This window comes from Theobroma cacao, chromosome 1 (genome assembly GCF_000208745.1).
Source record: "Theobroma cacao cultivar B97-61/B2 chromosome 1, Criollo_cocoa_genome_V2, whole genome shotgun sequence".
Classification (NCBI taxonomy): Eukaryota; Viridiplantae; Streptophyta; class Magnoliopsida; order Malvales; family Malvaceae; genus Theobroma; species Theobroma cacao.
The window spans coordinates 9,972,324-9,997,212 of record NC_030850.1 but is presented as its reverse complement, the minus strand read 5'-3'; the positions used below and the strand labels follow the sequence as shown (position 1 = coordinate 9,997,212).

At 31.5% G+C, this 24,889-nt stretch overlaps 2 protein-coding genes across 9 annotated transcripts; one reads left to right on the top strand and one right to left on the bottom strand.

Moving 5' to 3' along the window:
* LOC18612181 lies at window positions 156-11,274 on the top strand. 5 transcript variants are annotated; one of them, XR_001929081.1, is made up of 9 exons: window positions 163-466; window positions 1,368-1,844; window positions 1,998-2,172; window positions 2,820-3,117; window positions 4,156-4,228; window positions 7,837-7,927; window positions 10,222-10,301; window positions 10,420-10,753; window positions 10,845-11,274. XR_001929081.1 is itself a non-coding variant. In XM_007048824.2 (8 exons), exons 1-8 carry the CDS (start codon window positions 398-400, stop codon window positions 10,422-10,424), a joined length of 1,284 nt encoding a protein of 427 aa, XP_007048886.2. In that variant the 5' UTR covers window positions 158-397; the 3' UTR covers window positions 10,425-10,832. The 5 variants fall into 5 exon arrangements, 4 of the variants coding, with proteins under 4 accessions (XP_017981438.1, XP_007048886.2, XP_017981431.1 ...); XM_007048824.2 differs by lacking the exon at window positions 10,845-11,274 and having other exon boundaries at window positions 158-466; window positions 10,206-10,301; window positions 10,420-10,832; XM_018125942.1 differs by lacking the exon at window positions 10,845-11,274 and having other exon boundaries at window positions 162-466; window positions 2,001-2,172; window positions 10,420-10,832.
* LOC18612180 (DEAD-box ATP-dependent RNA helicase 53) lies at window positions 9,413-18,969 on the bottom strand. 4 transcript variants are annotated; one of them, XM_018125934.1, is made up of 8 exons: window positions 18,459-18,969; window positions 18,212-18,339; window positions 17,395-17,806; window positions 16,922-17,020; window positions 16,534-16,758; window positions 15,283-15,444; window positions 13,310-13,806; window positions 9,413-9,669 (listed from the first exon to the last, which is right to left on the bottom strand). In XM_018125934.1, the coding sequence occupies exons 1-7, from the start codon at window positions 18,834-18,836 to the stop codon at window positions 13,321-13,323; spliced, it is 1,890 nt and encodes a 629-aa protein (XP_017981423.1). In that variant the 5' UTR covers window positions 18,837-18,969; the 3' UTR covers window positions 9,413-9,669; window positions 13,310-13,320. The 4 variants fall into 4 exon arrangements, with proteins under 4 accessions (XP_017981423.1, XP_007048883.2, XP_017981414.1 ...); XM_007048821.2 differs by lacking the exon at window positions 9,413-9,669 and adding an exon at window positions 11,398-11,737; XM_018125925.1 differs by lacking the exon at window positions 9,413-9,669 and adding an exon at window positions 12,651-12,997.

Sequence of the window (24,889 nt, the reverse complement as noted above, 5' to 3'; positions counted from 1 at the left end):
TTCGGTCAAACATCCGGCGGTTAATTTTCTTGCATTCCACTACACTCGAGAGTAATTTGTCGCAAAAGAATCCAATTGGCTTCACGTGATGACGTCACGGTCTGTTATCCTCAGAAGTACAGCCGCGCTTTCGGGGGGGAAAAAAAAAACGAAGTACAGTAGCGTGGAAAAGGACTGACCGAGTTGGACTTGGAGGCAGCAACTTGCGACTGGAAAAAGGAGGAGGAAACAAATTTAAAATTATAAAATAAAAAAAAATTATCTGAGGGGCCCCCAAACAGTGCACTCGTTCTTGTTCGCATAATTGCTGTTTCTTTTTTGTATTTCCAAAATTGAATTCAAACTAAATTTTTTTGCTTATTAGTTTTTATTTTATTTCGTTTCGTTGGAGGAGGTGATGGAGAATTCAGTTGCTGAACATCAACGCAGTGAAGCATCTTCTTCGGATCCTCCGAATCATGCTCAGGTGATTTTACTAGAATTTCACAAATCCATTATCCAGCCAATTTTTATTAGTACTAAATCGAAGTAAAGCTTTGTTTGATCTGGTCTCAGTGAAATTCTGCTGGGTTTTGCTCTCACTTGCTTTGCTTCCTTGTTCTGTTAGTCGGTTGATGTTGATTAAATTTGTCATGGCCTCTAATGGGCTAAACAATTTCATATCTTAGTTCATCTGTGACATTCTTAGATTAGGCATGATCCCAAGGAGCTTTTTAATTTGAAGAGTTATGTTATTTTGTCCCACGGTCTGCATCTCCAACCATTCACAAATGGCATGGATAATAAGTAACAAATTTATGGGTTATCTTTTTCAAATTAAAATGACTTGTTGCCTGCTCGGAATTTCCTAAATCCTAACGTTTACATCAAGAAAAAAAATATATGAATACAAGTTTACTTGGAAAGCTTGCCATTTATCCCAGCACCCAACTTGTTCGTAGTTATCTGTATGAACTTAATCTTAAGTCTCTATGTGCCTTTAGAAGCGACGGTTATCAGTGTTGTGTCCTCGAGAGTAGATGTTTGAAAGAATAAATCTAAAGAATAACTCACATACCAACCGCAAAACTTGTAGTCTGGTGTATGACATCCAAGCGCAACGTTCTGATCAAGGTTTATTTGTATTCTGCTTTTATGACTGATAGCTGAATATCAATTATCCTGTCATTATCATAGCTATTTGTTAAGCTTCTTGGATGTGTTTTACAAGCAGTTTAAAAGTGTTGGGACAATCCTAAGCTTCAAGTGTGGTTAGTGTGGCTCCATATAACATATGCACTTTTGTTGAAGTGGTGTTTGTAGCTTTTGCTTTCTCTTATTTTCTTTCCAACTCATTGTTGCTTTCTACATTTTGATGTTAATGAAAGGGTGGTGATGGTTTTGAGGTATGCATTGAAATGGAGAAAAGCATAGAAGCCTCTCATCAGACTAAACGGCCGAATCTCTCCTCTTTGCAAATACCTTTAAGGTCTTTGGAAAGTTCTTTCTATGATTTTACGAGTGTAGATATTCCTTCTGACCCAAGTCCTAGTTCTACTAAAGTAGGGCTGCCTCCTAGACCACATTCGGCTAAAATCAGATCCTCTGTTAGAAGTATCCTTCCCCAGAGGAGCTTTAGGGCAAACAATTTGTGCCAAAAAGGTGAGAAGATGGTTCTAATTGTTCCAGACACACCTCCATCTGATGGTTCTTTGGAGAAGCCTTCTACGTCAAGGTCATTTTCTCTCAACAAAGTTTTGTTCCCTTCAACAAAGGCAGCACATTCTTTACCAGTTACACCAATTGCGTATTCAGGTCCAAAGTCTATACCAGAAAGACATATAGATGCTCAATCTCATGTTTCTGTAAGTTTCTTTTGTCCCATCCTTAACTTAGTTCCAGTATCTGTTGATACTTTATGTTCATTTTAAGGTGCAACTAGGAGTTCGTGCATTAAACATTTACAACTTTAAATAATTTTCTTTATACTATTTAAAAAGGATGCTTTTTGCCTACAGAAGTCAGTAGCTCAACAGCATATGACACGCTCATTGTCTGTACCAGTTCATGCTAAACCTAGAAGTTTAAGGCGAGCAGACTCTGGGCGAGGTCTGGTCCGCGTAATTTCAGCAACATTTCATCCTGTGCAAGTTGAGGGTGCCTTGCCAAATGATGTTCCTTCAACAGAAATCAGTAGGTGCTAATTTTCTTATCTTGGAATTTCAAGTCAGTAGCCTCAATTTGTATATTAAATGCTACTTATGTTTTTCTTTCTTTCTCTTTGTTTCCCCTTGTATGCAAGCTATTTTAATTACAATTGGCTTTATTCTTCCTTTATGTCAAATTTAATGTTTTGGCATGGACTTCAATTGATTGTATTCCAACAATGGGAGCTGTGCCATGTTTTCTCTTAGAATTCCTGATAATTTTTTTTTACCTTCTTTGTGCCTGCATTGTCCTAGGTCTTGTTAGTTGGCCATCTGGTTGGATTGACACAAGGATGTTGTATAAATTTGTTGGTGCTTATGACATGATTAAAAGTAACTCCATTGACATATGATAAAATGTTTAAGGATTTGATATGAACTATTTCTTCAGAGCTTTATTCAAGCTTAATATGATCTTGTGGTGATCACATTTGAGGTGCTTTGTTCTATGACTTGCGTCGTTAGTCATTAAATTTTAAAGTTTTTGCAGCCTAATAAGTCAAGGTGACGTATGGCCATACGAGGCTCTGGCCATCTTGTCTACAATGTTTTATTCTTTCTGATTACCACTTTTGTCATAGGACTGTCCCCATAGATATAGATATAACTTACAATCTTGTGACATTATCTCAGCTAGTGAAGATGTAGGTGAAGACATTCCTGAAGAAGAAGCAGTATGCAGGATTTGCTTGGTTGAGCTTTGCGAAGGAGGTGAGACTCTGAAGATGGAGTGTAGCTGTAAAGGAGAGCTTGCACTTGCTCACAAAGAGTGTGCAGTGAAGTGGTTTAGCATCAAAGGAAACAAGACATGTGATGTCTGCAAGCAAGATGTTCAGAATCTGCCAGTAACATTGTTAAAAATGAATGATCCACGGATTGTTACCAGACGACCTCCTACTGTGCCACAACAGGCTCAGGTTGCTCGTTACAGGCAAGTTCTCCTTTTCAACATTTTAGCTAACATTGTTTCATAATTACTTATTCCATTGGTGTGAAGTATAAGTTATTTGACTCTTTTTTCATTGTAAACCTTGATAATTTCCTTCTTCCAGATTTATCTTTTGTTTAGACAGCAAGGATATTGTGGTGATTTTATGTTTCATTTAGTCGGGGCTTTTACCTCTTAACTTAGTATGTATTTTCTGGATAGGCTTGTTTTCTTTTCTTGAATTTGTGACATCCACTACATGAGTGAAAGAGGGAGGAAGTGGAAGGTAGTATTTTTCTCTAAGTAAAACGGGAATTTTTTTCCTTTTAAGTGCACTTGAAAAAAAAAATTGAGAAAATCAAGTCAGAAATGGATGCCATTTCTGATATTTAGAAAATCGAATAACTTATATATAACCATATTTCTATATGTTTTTTTATTATTTTGTTAGATTGTTTTGTAATATTTACAACTGAGTTGGTGTCACTTAACTCATGACACCACACTCAGCCACTCACTTTATATAATAGTATAGATAGTATAGATTTTGGAGGAGTTTTTTTTCGGTTTAATGACACACTAGAGTTTAGGGTAGTTGGACATTTATGTTTATGACTTACATATGCTGTTACAAAAGTATGTGATTTTGTGGAGGATGCCCATGTTAAAAGGGAAGGGGAAGACCATAGAATAAGTATCAAATTGGACCCTGTGTTTAGTGAGATGACTCATAATCTGGTCCAAAATGTTGCATGATGGTCTAATAAGGTCCATGTAGCCAATTCCATATGTTGTGAAAAAGCTTATTTCTTCTTTTTGCAATTACAATGTGTTAACTGCATCCTTCATTTAGTTGGATAATCATTCAATTTTAAGGAGAGATGTTAAAGTAAAGATGGGAAAACCAAAAAAAGATAATGTTATAAGAAGTTTTGGGTCATCATGAGTAATCTAGATCTGTATTATGTATGTGTTCTATTTTTGCACACATGAGTTAATTTTGAAGTTTTATCAATGTTCCACTTGTTGCATGATCAATAGGGTCTGGCAGGATGTACCAGTTCTGGTCATGGTTAGCATACTGGCTTACTTCTGTTTTCTGGAACAACTTCTTGTAAGCATCTTTTACTTATATATTCTGTGCCATTTGATTGCAGTCCTTTCATATTTTGGTTTCTCTTTTGATGGAAGCCATTAAATCACATGCTTATTACTATTTTCCTGCATGGGCATCTAGTTGTAGTATAAACCAAGTATGTTTCACAGCTAGCAAAAGCTGTTGTTGCTTTCAATAGAATCAAAGTCGGCTTAATAGTGCTGATTGCCTGCACTGTTTACTAAATTTATTGCTCTCTCAATGTATGTGTTGGTAGTATTTTATATGCACATGAACCCTTAATGCTCCTACATGGGGAAGAATATCACTATGTCTTTCTGTGGTTGAGATAATGTCACATTTGGCCCCTATAGATTAGGAAAATGTCTAATATGGTACCTGTACTAATAAAATGTTCAATGTGGTACCCGAACTTTCATTCTATGTTTTAAGTTAGTCCAACAGCTAAGATCATAAACCCAATTTGCTTATGTAGCATTTGACCAATAGGAGTATGCCATGTGTGAAAATGAAAATTATTGATTTTTTTAATTTTCCACATGGGAACATGTGGCAAGCCTCCATTGGAAGGTTAAAAAAATGTAGATTTTTTACAACATTACCTTTTTAATTAAAAAATAAGTCAACTACCCGAAAAAAAAAGTCCAATTTTTTTAAAATTCTTTTTCCCAGTTTATTTTCTTTCAATCTTTCCGTTCTTCTTCAACCATTTATTTTCCTTAAAGTATCTGTGTTCGATACATATCTGATGAATATGTGTCTGGAGGTCCAACTTTCCAAATATATGAAAAAACTTAGAAAAAATTAAATGTACCCATGTTGGACGCATACTTGTATGAAACACTCACCTCCGAGTTCAAGTAATGTGGTTCTTACTCCCCTCTGCCTGCCATACCCACCATTGATTTAACAGCCAAAGACTTGATCTGGCAGCAGGTACTCCACTGTCCATTCCTCCCTGTCCTTCTTCCCTCATTTCTCTATTGGCCTCTTACTTTCTCATTCTCATCGTCTCACTCCTTTTTGATCTCCCTTTCCCTTGGCTTGTCGACACAAACAGCCACCTTCCCCTCTTAGCTGGACTCTCCTTCACCCATCTATCTATCTCACCTCTCATAACCCTTCAGATTCTCCAATACCATTCACATAACAAAAAGAAAGCAACAAAAAGAATGGCAGAGATAGATCAATGGGCTTTGAATTTTGCAAGTGTGAGGTGTTAAAAAGAGTTTTGCACATATGATGGACCAACTAATTAATGATTTTTTAGGCTGTTTTTTTGTCCAAATTGAATTAATTTGACATTGTAAGATGGGTTTTGGGAATTTGAAGTTTATTAGGATCAGGTTGGAATTGCTCTTGAAGGGGATAAGTGAGGATGGTGATGACAATGATGATGATTAGCCAACTGGAGTGCAGTTTAGAAAAATCAGAGATGGAGGGTTTTGTTGAGGAGTGGATAATCAATCAAGATTAGCTATGGTTCAATCTTTAGGGAAGGTTTTGGTTGCTTCGGTTCACTAAAATGGGTTTTTAAAAGGGTGAAAGTCATAATAAATTAAAGTATTTTGGTGTTAAAATTTTTTTGGTTAGTGAGAAAGTGAGAGAAAGTGTAAGAAAATCTGAATTTGAAAGAAAATTTGGGTTCTATCTCTTTGTGTGGAATTCTGTGTTCATGTTAAGAAATTTCAAAGATTGGGATTTAGAGTTTGTTTGGCCTAGCTTTTTTTTAGCTTAAAAGCTCTTATGAAGCTCTTATGAATAATAATAGCTTTTAAAATTAAGCTGAAACGTTTTGTTAAGCGCTTTGGCAGAATAAATTATATAAGTTCTAATTTTTGTTAAAATTACCATAAAGGGTATTCATGTCATCTTCAATCACCTAAGCGGAATAAGTCTGCTTTGAACTTATATATGATTGTAGATGTTAAAATCAAAAAAATCTATACAGAAATAGAACAACATTCAAAGTTTGTAGAGTAGTAATAGTATTAGATTTTTATTGATGTAGCAAACAATCAGACCATGCTTCAATTCCCAAGAAAGAAGAGAAAAGAGTAAATGATGAATTTGACATTAAAATCTTTTTTGGTGAAGAAGAGAGAAAACATTTAAATAACACTTGAATGCAACTTTGAATTTTGGGTTTTTTTTCTCTTAATTTTTGTAAGAACAAAAAACTCGCAAATTTTACTATTCTATTGTTAGGTCTTTCTGTTTTTTTTTTTTCTAATAGTCTTTGTAGAGATAGAGGTAGAGGAGAAGGAGATCGTGATTTGCGTTGGAGAAGGGTGATTTGCAGAGGGATGGAGAAGAGAGGGAGATCGATTAAGAGAGAGGAGTATTTCTTGAAAAATTGGCATGTTTTTAAAAGAAGAAAAAAAAAGCTCATATCTGGAGTTTTTTTTAAGCTTTTTTTTTTAATTTTGTTCTTTAAAAAAAAGCTACTTAATTTTTTTTAAGAGCTTTTCAAAATCTTGTTTGACTTGGCTCATACTTTTAAGAAGTAGATAAGCTGAAAAAAAAAAAAAAACCAGGCCAAACAAGTACTTAATAGAATAATTAAAGTGAATTTGTTAGTAATTTGTGAAGAAAAAGAAAAGTTAATTTTCTTTGTAATTTTAAATTTTCAAAACTTTACAAAAATGACAGGACGAAAATGAAAAAAAAAATAGAAAAGTAAAATATAAGAAAAAAAAGAAAGTGAAAGGGAAAATAGTTGAATTTTTTTAAAATGAATTATTTTTTGAATTTTTTTAAAGAGAATGATAATGTCATGAAATTTTTTTAAAAAATATATGTATCTTTTTCACTTACCAATGGAAGCTTGCTATGTGTCATCCATGTGGAAATTCAAAAAAAAGATTGATAATTTTTATTTCACACGTGGCATACACATGGCATATTCTTATTGGTCATGACACATAAGCAAATTGGGTTAACGGTGCTAGCTATTGGACTAATACACGGCATGAAAGTTCAGGCAACATATTGAACATTTTATTATATGTATCACATTAGACATTTTCCTAAACTATGGGAGCCAAATATGACATTTTCCTTTCTATAAACCTTTGACTAATAACACCTAAATAACTGGTCAAAGATCTGCTTTAGATGCTAGAACTTTCTTAATAATAATGCTGTTATTGCCCAAGGTAATTTTAACCTCAATTATCACTATGTATCTCGCTAGAATTCTTTCTTCTGTCTTGTTTCCTTTTCCAATAACAGAGTTTGGTTCTTTGCCACCAAAGTTTGCCCCTAGTTACTTTCCACCAAATAAAATATTATTTGAAGCATAATAATGTTTCTTGTTGCTTCCATAAGTCAGTCTTTCATATGAAACTATTTTTTTGAGGCTATAGACTTTGATTTGAAAGGCTACTGAAGAAGTCTCAACATGCATGCTTCATTTTATAGGTTCTATAAACTTTGATTTCCGAAGGCTACTGCAAGAAATCTCAATGTGCATGCTTCATTTTGTAAGCTTTTATATGTGCATATTTTGAGCATTTTCTTCCATTCTAACATATTAGTTTTCAACAATTTTCTTTTCCAGTACAAGTTGATTTAAAGATTTCACAATTTTTCAATCTACACAGGTGTCTAACTTGGGTCCGCGTGCTCTAGCCATCTCATTACCATTTTCCTGTGCTTTAGGTCTTCTTTCCTCTACAATTGCTTCAACAATGGGTGAGTATATCATTTATTGATTGACAAAACACTAAGGGCATTTAAATTGGGAACAAAAACTTAATTTTATAGCAGTGCTTTCTTATTACCTCTGTGTTCCTGGTTGCATAATACCTAGTTCCTACTAAAAAAACTGGTGTATCAAATAGGTAGTCCAACTGACTGTGCTTCATTAACTTTCGCCAATTTGTTTCCAGTTCCCAAATAACATGCTGGATATTGATACAAATGAAAGTTTGAAAATAGAGATCAAATGTTGCTTAAAGCTTTCGCCTTTTGCATGTCATTTATGGACATGCAGTTTTTTTTTTTTTTATCTATTTTTGTTACCCCCATAAGATCCCTAGCTTTGTTAATATAATTTGTCTGAACTAGTGAACTTTTTTTTTTATCATTATTATTATTATTATTGGATAACTCTGAACTAGTCAACTTAATGCTGCATACAGAAGTGAGTCATACCATTGTCAATCTCAAATTTTACTGTAAATAGTCAATGCGCTTTTTAGCACAAGTTCATCAGGAATAAGAATGCAATAAGCTTGCTATAAATAAATCAAACAGTTACTTTATATGATTGAAGAAGGGAAGCTTTCCCTTCTAAGCCACATAATGTATGCATAAACTCTAGGTCCAATGACTAATTTAACAACTCGTTAAGGATGTCAAAGTTGAAAATTTGAACTGCATAACATCAGAATGTTGGATAGGTAGCTCTTCTGACGGTGGATAGTTAGTTCACAAACAGTGATACAATACATGGGATAAAGGCGGAAGAGTGGCATCTGTATTCAGATTTCTGATTTTCATTGGAATAGGCAGAAGAATGGCCTGGATGCTGAGAAATAACAAAAATGAAAAAGGTGACTCAGGTTCTGGTAGATAATGGTGAAGAAAAAATGTCAGATAGCAATCTGAATTCTGAACTGTGTGCAGGAGAAAAAAAAAATAGAGATGATAACATATCAAGGGAAGAAGAAACATAGGTTATCTGATGTAAAATTTCCTAAATGTACAAAGATGGCAAACGCTACCACTTTGGCTTAGCTCAAATGGTAGGGTGGGCTGGGATATGGATAGAGATCCTAGCTTTAAGGTGATGTGCTTCCTCTTGTACCAAAAACAAAAAGGCAAACACTCCTTGACAGCAAGCAAATCACCTCACTATTTGTCATTGTCAATTTTGACAGTTTTTTCTAGGCGCATGGTAGCACCTTACTCCACTAGGAAGTAAACTCCTAACTAGAGAAGAAATTTAGAGACTTTGACTAGCATGCATAGTCCTAAAATATTTAAAATTCCATATACAGACTTTAATGACTCGAAACCTTCTCAGGAAGAAAATATTTTCTCCTTTTCTGAGATATATTGATTATTTTTATTTGATAAAACTAGGAATTCTACATAAACCTACAATCATTCTGCAATCCAATGAACTAGCATTTTTTGTCACAGTTAAGAAATATCTACATTACAAAAAAGAGAAAAAATAAAAGATATCTGCTGAATTTCAAATATATCTATTTCCATTTAGCTTTCCTCAGAAACCCAACAAAAATATAAAACTAGTCAGCGGAATTATTTGTTATATAGACATGAATTGACCCTTGTTAAATTGAAAATAAAACTACAAGAAATCTTGAAAAAACTCCAATTTTGCAATTTTTTATTTCCCATGAGCTTCCTGTAGTTTCTGCCATCTGTTCATTTGCCTTCTGTTGCTAGAGCTGTTTTGTCCGTATCTGCAGAACCATAAGAGCAAGAATTAGCCATGAAATATGTCAAAAGCTCAAGTGACTGCACATAGGAAATAGGAGACAAAGGAGCTGGAAAGATTTTGTTTTTCTTCCTTCTTGGCGAGGAGGCTATCATTCTTATGGAACAACTGGAATACATACACAACTTTCAGAAGAAAAAAGAAAAAAAAACTAGAATACATACACTATGTTTGGTAGGAGGGAAAGAGGAAGGGAGGAAAATAGTGTTTCTTTCTTTCCTTTTCTTCGTTTGTTAAGAGGGAAAGGAAATGGATGGATTTGCACATTCCCCATCCTTCCAAATCTAATCCTTTCAACTATTTTTCATCTTTCATACAATACCAAAAGACCCTTTCATTTTTTCTTTCCTCATCTTTTTCCTTCCTTCCTAACAAACATAGTGCTAGTGTTAGACCGTATCTACTAAATTTTTTGTTTTTTATTTTAATTTTTTTTCTTTGGGTTATTTCTCATATTTGATGGCAGCTTGATATTGTTTCATTAGTTCTCGTGACTTTCAGTCTCTGATGATGGCAGTGAGCAGGAGTTACATATGGGCCTATTCTTCCTTCCAGTTTGCAATGGTTATCCTGTTCGCTCACATCTTCTATACAGTCGTAAGTAGAACAAATGTCTTCAGCAACTGTGTATTTTGTTTTCGCTCACACCAGCAACATTTGTTCCAAGGGTGGGAATTGGAGTTAAGCTCCTAAATATTCTTCCTTAAACTTGCAGCTTGATGTGAACGCAATTCTTTCTGTCCTCCTTTCGTCATTCACTGGGTTTGGTATTGCAATTAGTACAAATTCTCTTCTGGTGGAATACCTTAGATGGAGAAGAAGAGGACATACACAATCTCCCCAACAGCGTATAAATGGAACCCGGCAGCAGCGAGTACAACAGCCAGAAAACCAACAGGACAGTAACCAGCAAAGGCAACCGTGAGACCAACATCAGTCAATTGACAGTCACAATGTTAGACCCACTGGTAATTCAAGGCAGTAACAAACCATTATGTTAAACCTCTTTAGTCTGCAAAGATGTCTTAAAATTTTGTTTTTCCTTTAAGGTAAGATATTTTGACTAACTTTGCCTGTTTACATTCTGGCATTATACAATGAGAATTAATGACAAAAATGTTTATCCCACTGCGAGTATAGGTCCTCGAGCTTGTACCTTAATCAGATGTGGAGACTTGAGAACCACTTCGGTGTTAGAAGACGCATTATTTTTGACATTTCCTTGAGTTGTATGCTGTATGATCCAACAAATTAGACCTCATGAACGGATGGGTAAAGTTGAGTTCAGCCCATCTGATCATGGCCGAAGATGCTCTTACCTCGATAGTGTTAAAGCTCAAAATTAGATAGGAAAGATGTACACCTTTGTGTCAAGGGGCATAACTTAGCAATTACCAGGATCGAATGCAAAGAATTTTGTGGAGAAAAAAAGATGAAGATTCGAGAGGCAGGGGCCGAGCATCTTGATAGAAAACTATGAACAACTGGTCCAAAAAGCTTAATGGAGCAAAACTATATTAACATGCGTCTGTTCTTTGAGGTAGTTTCAGTCTAATCAAGTCACAACTTCCAGCACTTTGATAAGGAATCCATATCCTTGCATTACATCACATATATTATTTCAATTTATACAAGTGTAAAAGTCATACTTTGTAATGTGGATAGAAATGAGGTTTTCTGCACTGAAACATCATAATTATCAAATCTCTGTTAGTTTTAAGAGGTAAGGCACAACACGACCAGTCGGAATGGATTGGGAAAAAGAAGACAATGGATGGGGCCACTTTCCCAGAATGAATAATATAATGAAACCCTAATCAAATACATGATCGGACAGGTAATTAATTTGAATATCAACAGCCAGCATCTGAAACATTCCCATGCGAATAACTAGCAAATATTAGTTGAGTTATGCCCTAATGGGAGAGGGGAGAAGAAGGGGGAGTGGGGATTCTCCCTCTTTCTCTCTTCCCTTCCAATAAACTTCACGTACCCAAAGAATCCTTGTTTCTCACTGGAATGGCGCCTTCTTCCTGCCATTCCAAAATAAATGCACATGAAAACCAAAGCTATCATAGGCCACAAAAGCCTGTTGATAACATCCTAGCCGATGGGCAAGGGGATAAACTAAGCACCTGTTAGCAGCCTAGCATGTATCGGTGAACTTAAATTATCAAATAGACATAACACCAATAAAAAATCATGTTTATGCACAGAATGCGTATTTTGTCATCAAAATAATGCGATAAAGGAAAATGAAGATAGAGCCTCAAAAAGCCAAACTACAACATCCAAAATTTATAAGCTCCATTCATGAAAATTACTTTTGGGTAGTCATTTTCTGCATTTTCCAAAGCTTGGCTTTTGGAATGTTCCCAAAAAAAAGGCCAATTTAAAATAAGAGAGCAGAAAACAACCTCTGGTCCCACGCCCCTCTCTAAAGTGCAAAAAACAAGAAAAATTCATTGTTTTAGGACACTGGTCTCAGACCTTCCCCTCTTCCCCATGGCACCTTTCTTTTACATCACTAACTCTACCTGTCACTGAAGCTCACCACCTTCTGCCACTGGCGCCAACCATCTTCCTCCAACAACCACACTCAAAGAAAGAGAACACATTACCCAAGAGAGAGAGAGAGAGAGAGAGAGAGAGAGCCAAAGGAGAGAAAACAGAAAAATAACAGAATGAGAGTTGGTGAGCCTTGAGCAGAGGTGGACTTCAACTAGAAGTGAAGGAGAGAGGGGAGCAGCCAACCACAAGTTAGAAAGAGGCAAAGCAGAGTGGGAGGTTTTGGTGCAGTCTCTTGCTAAATTAAACAGAAAAGAAAAAGTTGAGTATTTCCTTTTGATGCCAAACACATGAAAATGCTTTATATAGCGTTGTCCAAACAATGGAAGATATTTCTCTTCCAAAAAAATGTTTTTAACAAACCAAACAAAGACTTAGTTATTTCAATATTATCAGCTAGGAATATTCATTTAATGTGTATTCATCACAAGCTCTTCCACGAGCTACAAGTTTGGATGAGCACTGTTGAACCCAGTTTATCGAAACTCTCCAAAAGATTACAACATGATATCTCCAAAACTTCTATATGATTGACCAAAACAAAAGGAATATTTAAGGAAATGAAGAATAACCATTGCTGCTCAAGTGAGTAGATACATCTAAAAGTATTACTCGATTCCCATTACACTTTCCCTTTCGGATCCAAGAAAATCCAAAACAAATATACTCAGTTGAATACACTAGCCCATTAACTTAACATTCTATGCAGCAGCAGTTTTCCACTTCTACAAGACAAGAAACCAAGAACAGAAAAGAAAAAAAAAATTATATTTCTAGTGATCATACACTCACTAAATGTAATCCACTATAACTTTGAAGGTTTTACCAGAGAAAACCAATGAACACAAACCTAAGGACAGATGATTAGCGTTAAGAAAACATAGAAAATTAGGTGGCATCAGGCAATTTTGCAAAGATGTATGTAATTCATGATTTATGAGTTAATAGAAGTTCATATCGAATTAAAAGCAAAAGGTGCAAGAGATAGCAAGAACAGAGAGGGAGTTCCTATGTGTGTTCACCTATGTCACACTTACCTCAAAAGAATTTAAAAGGTTCTTCTTCCAGTGCTCTGATCATTGTTACCATAGCTCCCACTGCTTTGGCCTGAACGATTGTCATCAAATCCACCTGTATTGCTTGAACCAAAATCTCCAAATCCACTAGTACGTCTAGGACCAAAGCTACCAAAGCTGCTAGAACGATCTGCTTTGCCAAACTCCCCAAATCCACCTGGACGGCTGAATGCAGGACCACTAAAGTTTCCAGACCGGTTATTAGAACCAAAGCGACTAGAGCTAGAACCTCCATAGCTCCCCATCTCACCAGCAAACTGACCACCACTACGACCAAATCCAGGACTCCTATTGCCTCCAAGACGGCCAAATCCATATTCCTCTTGCCTACCAGAACGACCAAAACCCATATCACCATATCTACGATCTCGCGTACCTCCAAATGACCCAAAGCGACTACCAGCACCCATCTCATTGAACGTGTCAGTGCTCCCGCCCTCAACCTCAATCTTAGGAAGCTACAACAAATTAACAAGTGATCAGTCTATAAGTTTAATCTACGAAAATATACAGTAACATAGTAATTAATGTTAAACTTATGTAAATTTTTCCACCTATGATGCTCATGAGCACTACAGCCAAAATCATGGGAATTTGATTATTTGTATACATATCCATCTATGAATATGGCTACAATTGACATCATTTACAACTTTTAAACCAGTATACTTCAACTTAAATAGAGGCATATGCGACTCAGCAAGAATAGAACAGATACTAATAGTATACTGCTGAACAACAAGATATCTTGTCCCTGTAACATGGGAACTGGCATTTCCACTAGACCCAAGCAACAATTCATCTCTAATCATTAATTTACAGTCATAGAGTGATTCATTTCAAAACGACATAAATGTCAGTGGCAAGAGGCTCGAGTGCCAGACTAAGAACAGAGTCAAACATTATCACCGCTCCCCACAAAATAATTGTCAACCTTTTGATCATTCCCTCTAGTATATTAGATGATGCATAAAGTTAAGTTAAATCTTATGATTGTTTTCGAAAAAAAATTCTGTAACTATACAGTCTCAAATCCAAAACAATTTATAGTAAATATTAATGTGAGTTTTGAGAGTCTTCCATGTTGGGATTGCTCCAAGAATGCTTCCTCTTAAAAAGAGGTCCTTAATTTATAAAACTCACAATATCTTATGTTAGACTTCTCTTTTTAGAATAATTTGTTAGTTAATAATAATTGTCACAAGCAAACTTTTTTTCTTTTGTAATCTTTATTTTATTCTTAACATGGGCTTAATGATTTAAGGAGTAAAGATTGAATCAAAAACTCTCTCATGCTAGAGGTTTCTTACAAATCAGTAGTTTATATACAATTAGATGTTTTTGTGAGTTATAGTAGTTCTTGTCTCTTTCCCAAGAAATAAAGGCTGAAAATCTCACACCTTCCATGCTTTAATTACTTTGGAATTTGAGATTTGAATGAAAAATTGATAGTGTAAAGCATTAATTGAAGCTTAACTACTTGAGACCGAAAATTTAGGGCAAAATTAAAAGAGAAGTGCTTTAAAATCAATCAAACTGGCCAGTTCAACCGGAAAAGTGAGGTCTTCGGTTTAGAAGATATTATTAACCGTGAACAAGTCAAAACTGACAAAATAAATATATAAAAACCGGTTTTGATTACGTAAGAAGACAAAAGGCTGACATAGCTTCAAAGTTCTAGCTAGCTCCACTTCCAAAAGGCTAAAAATGTCTCAAACTTAAACTCTTTGACTTTTGCCCCACTTCAAATACTTCACTTTGGCATAGGCTTTTAAAAGTTTTTTGACTTTCCTAATGTTCAAGGTCCCCAAAATATGGATATATCAACGTTGCAGAAATATTAATAAAACATGGTTTTAATCCCCCAAAAGAAAAAAAAAGGAAAACGAAAAAGGAGTACAAAAAGGAAGATCAAGAGGGATATAGGATATAACCTCAGAAAATCTGCATCCTACTTCTCGCTCAATAACCCTAACAGCCCTACTCTGCTCTCGAGTGTAAATAAGAATTGCACTTCCTTTCCTTCCAGCACGACCAGTTCGGCCAGTTCGATGAACAAAAGTTTCAGATGTGTTTGGAAGCTCATAATGTATTACCTATTAAGAATATAAGATTAATTAGAAAACATTTAAAAGTATAATAAGGAGAAAAAGTTGGCAGCTTTAAAAGGAGCCCAGACTATAGAAAATTATTGAACGCATCAAATATCAAACACTATAAGCTTATGAGAGAATATCGCCTCACATGCTAATTATTTACAACTTCAGCCAAGCACGAACTGAAGCAAACAAAAGGGGAAGCAAAGTAACAATTTATTGCAATTTCAGAATCAACAATACTAATGCATGCAGAAGCCTTACATAAAAATAGTGCTAGAATCTACGAACACTTACAATCTAGGAAGTGTCATGGATTCCAAAAAAAATAATAGTGAGAAAATTCATCACTAGTAATTAGCAGTCTGCATTCCTTCATAACTTCCTATTTCAACATATAGACTTTTCTATAGCATGTCTGCAGAATTTACATTAATTTTAACAATTAAGAATCAAGGCCCAATACTCTAAAAATGGCCACCCCAACAAATAGTCTTTAACTGAATATCAATCCCAAAGAAGTAGGATCCTTGAGGGTAAGCGTAAAACAATGTTAACATATATACTCTAATCCAAACTAGCCACTCCAAAGACTTCAGCCCAAACTTATTTTTTACATAAGCCCAAGACTTTTTTCCATTTTACACAAACGATGGTCCCTAAGCATTAAGCAAGGCTAAACACAATAATATTAATTCCTCTCTTTTTTTTCTCTTGAAATACTAATTTTTTATGAAACAAATATTGCATCACCAAGTACCCAACCCAGTAATAGGCTAAGAAGCAATTGCAAACCAAAAAGGGCAGAAAATTGAAATCAATCACAATAAACCATAAGATTAAAAGAAAATCCATGCATCATGCATAGTTTAGAGCAGATAAATTCTTCTAGGATGTCAAATTGTACAGACCCATAAGAAGTAGATTAACCTGAAAGTGGTACCATTACTAACAAAACAACAAGCCAGACACACATCTGGCATCAATATTAAATTATCATCTCAAATTAACTGTAAGAACAATAGTTTCTAGCAAAACCATCTAAAAAATGGCTAAAAGCAATGAAGGAGAATGATATGTGAAACTCACCAGATCAACACTAGGTATATCAAGGCCACGAGCAGCAACATCAGTTGCAACTAAAATATTAAAATGCCCATCTCGGAAGCCTGAGAGAGTTCTCTCCCTCTGACTTTGTGAGATATCACCATGCAAAGCCTCACATCTAAAGTTCCTTGCCATGGCATATGCCAGCCGATCAGCATCACGCTTTGTTTGAGTGAAAACAATACACTTTCCTCCTTTTGCATGTTCCTAACAAGTGGATTCTATGATGAGAGAAGAAGCAATAATAATTGAGTAAAAACTATAATGTGTTTGAGATTGGTCGAAAACTGGAATTTAAAAAAAAGAAAAGAAAACCAAAAAAGATAATCTGCCAACTGGGAAAAAAAAACCCTGATGTCATGATTCATACTGTTATTAGAGGACCAAGGATTGATGCTTTTCCATGCATATCTGCTGCAATTGAATACAAGGAAATTCCTTCTGCCAACTTCTGATCAGACTCACCAACCTGCAGGGGCACATAAGCCACAAGAAATAAGTGGTGCTATGTGTATGTATTTTTTCCTCTACCAAAGCTTATCTCCATTATTCAAGAAAAAGAGAGATAAAAACAGAATTCATCCTTAATTATATGTTAAAATAATTTTGATAATAACCAAAATTTCAGCAGCGGTACATAAATTATGACTTCACAACTTTCAACATGCTACAATACACATTGAAAATTTTAGATCCCTATATTTCCATATATAAACAGCACACCAAAGGCATCCATATAATAGGAAAAGGTATGCTGCAAACAAATAGAGGGGGTGAAACTCGAAGCAAGAAATAATAACCGTGAACATAGGAGATTGGTGAAAAGTAGATATGCACACCAACCAGATCAATTGTTAATGGATTTTTTAAGTGCTTCTGGGTAAGTCTTTTGATCCAATTAGGCATTGTAGCTGAAAACATCATGCTTTGACGATTCTCAGGCAACCTCTCCAGTATGGTTTCAACTTCCTCAACAAATCCAACATGAAGCATCTGATCAGCTTCATCAAGAACAAGAAATTGGACCTCACTTAAATTAAGAGCACCTCTCTTGAGCAGATCAATAATGCGGCCAGGTGTACCAACAGCTATATCAACACCAAAGTCAAGTTGCCTCATTTGGCGAGAAATGGGTGTACCCCCATAAACACATATTGTATCCAAGTTAGGGGCAGACTCGTGAAATTCCTTCTCAACTTGTTTAGCAAGTTCTCTTGTTGGTGCCAAAACCAAGCACAAGGGGTTTCTACCACGTCTGCAATGACATGTATAATTAATTTGAGAACAAAAATTGTCCAAAATCAATCTTCCATATGGGTAAAAGAATTAAAAGAAAAACCAATAAGTCTGTTTGGTTGTTGGCTTGCTATTTACTCTCTGCTTCCTCAATAGTTGCTGAAAGCTAGAAATTGATATTAAAAAGATAATTTATATCATATATTACAATTTAATTAAAAATGAGTAAATGGCTAAAACGTAGAACAAATTCAAACATAATTCATTTATTCATAAATAAAATCAAAACTATGAAATTCGCTGTGCAAAAAGCTTTTGTAACCAAAAGCACTTTTTTTTCTCTTTTCCTTACGAAAATAAAGAAAGCAACTAGCAAAAGTAACAGCAACCTTAAGAGTAGAAAGAAAAGAAAAAGAGGACAAACCCATGTTGAGCATTGTATCGAATGATTTTGTCCATGATAGGCATCCCAAAGGCAAGTGTTTTGCCTGTCCCTGTCTTAGCCCGTCCAATCATATCCCTTCCTTGCATTGCCGGTTCCAACACCGCTCTCTATAGTGAAAAAGCAAGAAAGAACAAAAACCCCATCAGAAGAAATTCTTTCTTTTTCTTTTATTTTTTTAATTTTCATTAAAAGCTAAAACAAAGTAATAATATTTTCTTCTTTTTACCTGGATAGGAAATAATTTGGTAATACCCTTATTTTTCAAAGCAGAAACAATCTCCGGAGCAATCCCTAGGTTAGAGATGTCAAGCCCATCACCTCCCTTATCATCCTCATAATCCTCGACGGCATACTCCGCCTGCCAGCTCGGCGATGCCCTGAAATTCAACGGCCCTGACTTGGCGTGGAAGTTCCTCGCGGTGGGCCCAGGAAAGCTGGAAAAGGGTTTGAATCGGTTAATGGAAAGAGTCTCAGAATTTCTGGTGCTGGCTGCTGCTGCTGCTGCTGCTGTTGAGTGGAAGTGGTGAAGAAGAGTTTGAACGGACGCCGTGAGGATCCGCCTGGAGGCTAAGGAAGCTGTACGCTTTAAGACGGTGTTCATCATTTTCTCTAAACACTTGTTTCTGTATAACAGTAAAGATACGAGTTCGGGAGAAGGGAAGGAGGTTAGGGTTTTAGAAATGAAGAGAGACAGGCAAAGGGTTTATGACTTTGTAACACTTGCTGAGCGCTACAAGTCTAATCTTGCCGTAAGCCTACCCTTATTTGAAGATCAATTAATGTAATTTAAAAAAATAATTAAAACCTATTTAACAGGTTAAGAGTTAAATAATATAGTTAATTTTTAAACTTTTTCATTTTATTTTAACAATATAGATAAATTTTAAGATTATTTATTTTATTTTAAAAAATTATTTTATTTTTATTTTAAAATATACAAATATTATTCTTTTTAATACCAACATTATAACTAACTAATTTAATTTCATCAAACTTGACCTTTACCGTAACTCTTACATTTACATTAATAGTTGAATGATGTTTTTTAATTACTTTTATAATTTTTTACAATAATTTTTATAAATTTACAATCAAATTTTTTTAATTATTAATTATCATTATAATTATTTTTATATTTATTATTATGCATTTATATATTAAATATTGTAAACTATTCAAAACTTTTAACTTTATAATATAACTATAAATATTTAATATTCACAAAAAATATATTTATTTTGACTTAACTTATTTATTAGTTTAAATCTGACAAATTTACATCAATACTTTAATAATACTTCTTCCACTTTTATAATTTTTTAAGTTAATTCTTATAGGATTTTTCAGTTTTTAATTTTTACTATAATTATTTTTATTTTTATAATTTATTTATAAATTAAAATCTGTAAATCATTTAATACTTTTAACTCAATAATATAAATTTAAATATTAGATTTTCACAAAAATTATATTTATTTTGACTTAATTGATTTTTTTCGTTAAATGTCAAACATTTAAGTTAATATTTTAACAATGTTTATTTCACCTTTATAATTTTTTACTTTAATCCTGGTTTAATCAAAGCTTTTCAATTATTAATTTTTATTATAATTATTTTTAACTTTATTATTATTCCTTTATAAATTAAAATTTATAAATTGTTATATACTTTTAGCCCAATAATATAAATTTAAATATTTAATTTTTACAAAAATTATATTTATTTTTATTTAATTGACATGTTATGTTAAATTTAACACATTACGTTAATATTTTAATGATATTTGTTCCATCTTTATAATTTTTTATATTAATTCTTTCAGCTTTAGATTAAAGTTTTTCAATTGTTACTTTTAAAAAAAGTTTTTCCATTATTAATTGTCATTATAATTATTTTTCTTTTTATTATTATTCATTTATAAATTAAAATTTATAAACCTTTAAATACTTTTAACTCGATAATATAAATTTAAATGTTTAATTTTTATAAAAGTTATATTTATTTTGATTTGTTACGTTAAATCTCCTATTTACATCACTATTTTAACAATACTTGTTCCATTTTTATAAATTTTACATTAATTTTACTACTTATGTTAAGGTTTTCAATGTTAATTTTTACTATAATTATCTTATCTTTATTATTATACATTTATAAATTAAAATTTGTAACTTGTTAAATAATTTTGACTCAAGAATATAAATTTAAATATTTATTTTTTACACAAATTAAATTTATTTTGACTTAATTAACTTGTTATGTTAAATCTCAAACATTTATATTAATATTTTAATAATACTTATTTGGCCTTTATAATTCTTTTACATTAATTTTTATAAGTTTTTTGTAAGGTCTTACAATTACTAATTTTCATTATAATCATTTTTATCTTAATTATTATTTCTTTATAAATTAAAAATTGTAAATCGTTAAATATTTTTAGCTGTAGCATATAAATTTAAATATTTATTTTTCACAAAATTTAGATTTATTTTAACTATATTGACTTGTTATATTAAATCTTACACATTTGTTTCAATATTTTAACAATACTTGTTTTACTTTTTTGAATTTTTATATTCAGTCTAATAAATTTATGTCAAGATTTTAAATGGTAACTTTTTGCAATAATTATTTTATCCTTACTATTATTTATTTATAAATTAAAATTTAAAAATATTTAAATATTTTTAACTCAAAAATGTAAATGTAAATGATTAGTTTTCACAAAAAATATATTTATTTTGTTTAAATTGACTTTTTATAGTAATTTTCACTCATTTATGTTAATATTTTAATAATATTTATTTTAACTTTATAATTTTCTAAAAATTATTTTTTTTAATTTAGGTCATTATTTTAAAAGATTAATTTTTATTATAAATATTTTTATCCTTATTATTATTTATTTATAAATTATAATTTCTTAATGATTTATATTTTTTACTCAAGAATATAAATGTAAATGATTAATTTTCATTAAAATTATATTATTATTTTTTATTAAAATTTTCCCTTTAATTAATATTTTCAATTTTTTTATTTAATATAATAATATCAATAAAGGAATGGAGAATTGTACAAAAGATTTCTTTTCCAGTTATAACTTTAACAAATATTACAATCAATAATAGATTGTCATTGACTTCTTCATTCGACAGATATTAAGAACAGCTGGTAATTTTTATTTTTTGATTGTTAAGGGTTATTTAACTTTTTTTTTTTTTCAAAGCTATTACAGTAGGTATCATTGCTTGGGTTTTGCATCCTTTGCGTTCGGCTCTAGATTTGGAAGACTAAACTTGCCAGTTTGTCTATGCCACGTCACCAACGTTGAAATGCCATAATGTGCATTGAGTGTTATAATTTAAAAGAAAAAATAATTATTTAATCAAATAGGTATTTTTTCAATTTATTGTAAATTATTATTTCTGTATAAAAATATTTATAACAAAAGAAAGAAAATAGGCTAAAAAAAAAACTTTTGTTAACATTTTTTATAGATAATAACAATATACTTTTTGCCTCTCCATTTTTTTCTCTAATTTTCTCTAAATAATATTTATATTTAAATTCACATTTATCATTATATTTATTTATTATCCATTTACATTTTTATCTTTTTGTTATTACGATTCAAGTTGATTGTCTGAAGAAATTATTTTTTTCTCTTTCCTTTATTTTCTTTAATTCTTTTAGCTTGTCTTTTCTTCTTCTTTTTTTTTTTTTTATCATTGTTTAGCTTAAATTGATAATCTTTTATTCCATGGTAATTTTTTTCTTCCCCATTCTTTTTTCTTTTTCTTTGTCTTAATTACATTTATTATTTAAATTTGTGTTTATCATCATTATATTCTTTCTTCTTTCTTTTTATTATTATTTTATTTAAATTAATTTAATAATAAGAATATTCTTGTCTGAATAATTAGAAATGAACAGAGAACCGGTAGCCCATACAAAAAATACAGAAAAAATCAGCCCAAATAAAACAATCCAAAGCTTTTGCATTTTCCTAACCCAAGCAAAAAGCCCAAAACTCAGAGTCCAATATAAAGCCACTACAATCGAAGCCGAAATTTAGAAACGCTCATGCAACATGTCAACCTTAGTTTTATCTTATGGTATGAGTCGGGCTACTGCTAAGTTAGTGGGCTTGCCCCAACTCGGGGACGAGCTACTAACATGATCGTTTAAGTTTAGGTCCAAGCCTATTTAGATAATATTATTATATTTACAAATAATGAGTGTTAACTAAATTTTATTTTAAAATATATTTAAAATACTAATTTTTTAATATTTTAATTATAAACTTAACTTTAATAGATTGAACGTTCGGAGTTTCCAATTTAAAAACGATAATTATATTTATAATATATATAAAAATAGAATAATTGATTGAATAAATTGGTTGACACTTGTCATTTTTATTGAATTAATTTTTTTTTACACTTTATGTCAAAATTACGTTGTTTTTAACATTTGAAGTTTTTTTTTTACTTTTATTTATTTCAATAAAAATATTTAAAAATAATAATTTTTAATATTTAATACTTAAAAGATAGATTCATTTAATATTTATCAATTTTAATTTAATTTTTTTATCTATATCCTCTTATTCTGCATGAACACAAATTTATGGTATTTGGAAATCTCTTTTATACATGAATGTTTAATTTCAATAAATATCCATTCATTTTATTGAATAAAATAAAAAAGTAAAAAAAGTTTACTCATTTTTCAATATACATAATACACAGTCATCATTGAATAAATAATTAAATCAACTAAATTTGATAACCTTTAACCATTCATTTTATATATAAAAGATGAATACTGTTAGAAATTGGTAACTATTGGGTGGATTTCACTCTTTTCATATAATCAAAACTTTAGCTTTTTTTTTATGTTTATAAAAGTAATTAAAAATCAAACATACAAGTGTCAAAGCAAGACTAATTATATGAAATTCCTTAATCAAGTTTATGAAATTCTTTTTTATTAAAACCCATTAAATAAAACTAAACTTCAAACTAATAAATTGAAAGATATTTTTATATAAATCAAATGTACAAAATTTGAAAATTTTGAAATAAGTTTTGATACTTTTATTAAAAATTATGATAGAGTTTTCATTGTTGGATAAATATTAATCAAAATTTACATAATAGATGATAGTTATAATAAATTTTTTCCACAACACTAATTTTCTCATTGAACTCTATCAATTTATTATTTATTATTTTTAAATTTATTTTGATGAGAAACCTCACAAACTTGATTATATATAAGCTATGCCTTAAGTCTCCAATAGCCCAATTTTTTTTTAAAAAAAATCTTAAATAGTCGTAATTGATTTGGTCAATTGATGACACTTATCATTCTCAATTGAATTAATTTTTTTTGTACACCTTATGTCAAAACTATGTTATTTTTGACATTTTTACTTTTATTTATTTTAATAAAAATACTTGAAAACAATAATTTGTTTTTAATGCTTAAAAGATAAATTCATATTTATCAATTGCGATTTAATATTATTTTTTATCTATATTTTCTTATTCTGCATGAACTTGAATCCATAGTATTTAGATATTTTTTTTATATATGAATGTTTAAATTCCAATAAATATCCATCCAATTCATTGAACAGAATAAAAAATCAAAAAAATCTACTCATTTTTTCAACATATATAACACACAGTCATTATTGAATAAACAATTAAATCAACTGAATTTAATAACTTTTAACTATTCATGTTATATATAAAATACAGATACTACTATAAATTAATAACTATTTTATATTGATATAATTTTTACATTATGCTGTTGTCCTATATTCTACAACTGTTTATTTTAATCTATTAATCGTATAGGTTATATATTCTTTTATTTCTTAATATTTTATTATACATATAATAATTTTTTATATAATTATTGTCTTTTTTGAATAATTATTCTTTTATAACTATATGTAAGTACAAGTTTCGGGTAATTAAAACCAGAGCAAATAACTATCTTCAATTAATATCATTTTTTTTTTACTAATAAAAATCATACATTCATGCAATTCAATAATACAATATAACACAACAACATAAACCAAATAAATGAAAACAAATGTATATAACAAAAAGAATAACAAACTGTTACCATAATTAGACATATATAATAGTTGTATAATAGTTTATATTCTCTTAATATTTAGCTAAGTACAAGTGCTACATCTAGAAAGTTAAGAATATAATGGGCTCAAGGCTTCTAAGTTAAAATAAAAAAGGATAATGTAATGATCAAACTAATATGTTTTGTTGTCTTCTATGTTTCAAGGGTACAACTTACAGTTCAAATGCTCTTTGCCATATATTCTTCACAAGACCAAGTAATTCCTCAAGAAAAAATGGAGAAGGTGAAGCTTGATTAGGGATGTTAACAGATAAGGTACTTGTTAATTTTGAGGTACTCAAACTCGAACTTGATTAATAAATGGGTATCAAAACTTTATAATCATCCAAATATTTTTTTAATTTATTACCCTAACCAAATCTTAATATATACTAATTACTCGATAATTTATCAAATCTGTTTAAGAACCTGATTATGTAAACAAATTATTAAAATATTTTTCATGGGTACTCAATTACCTGAACCTAAAT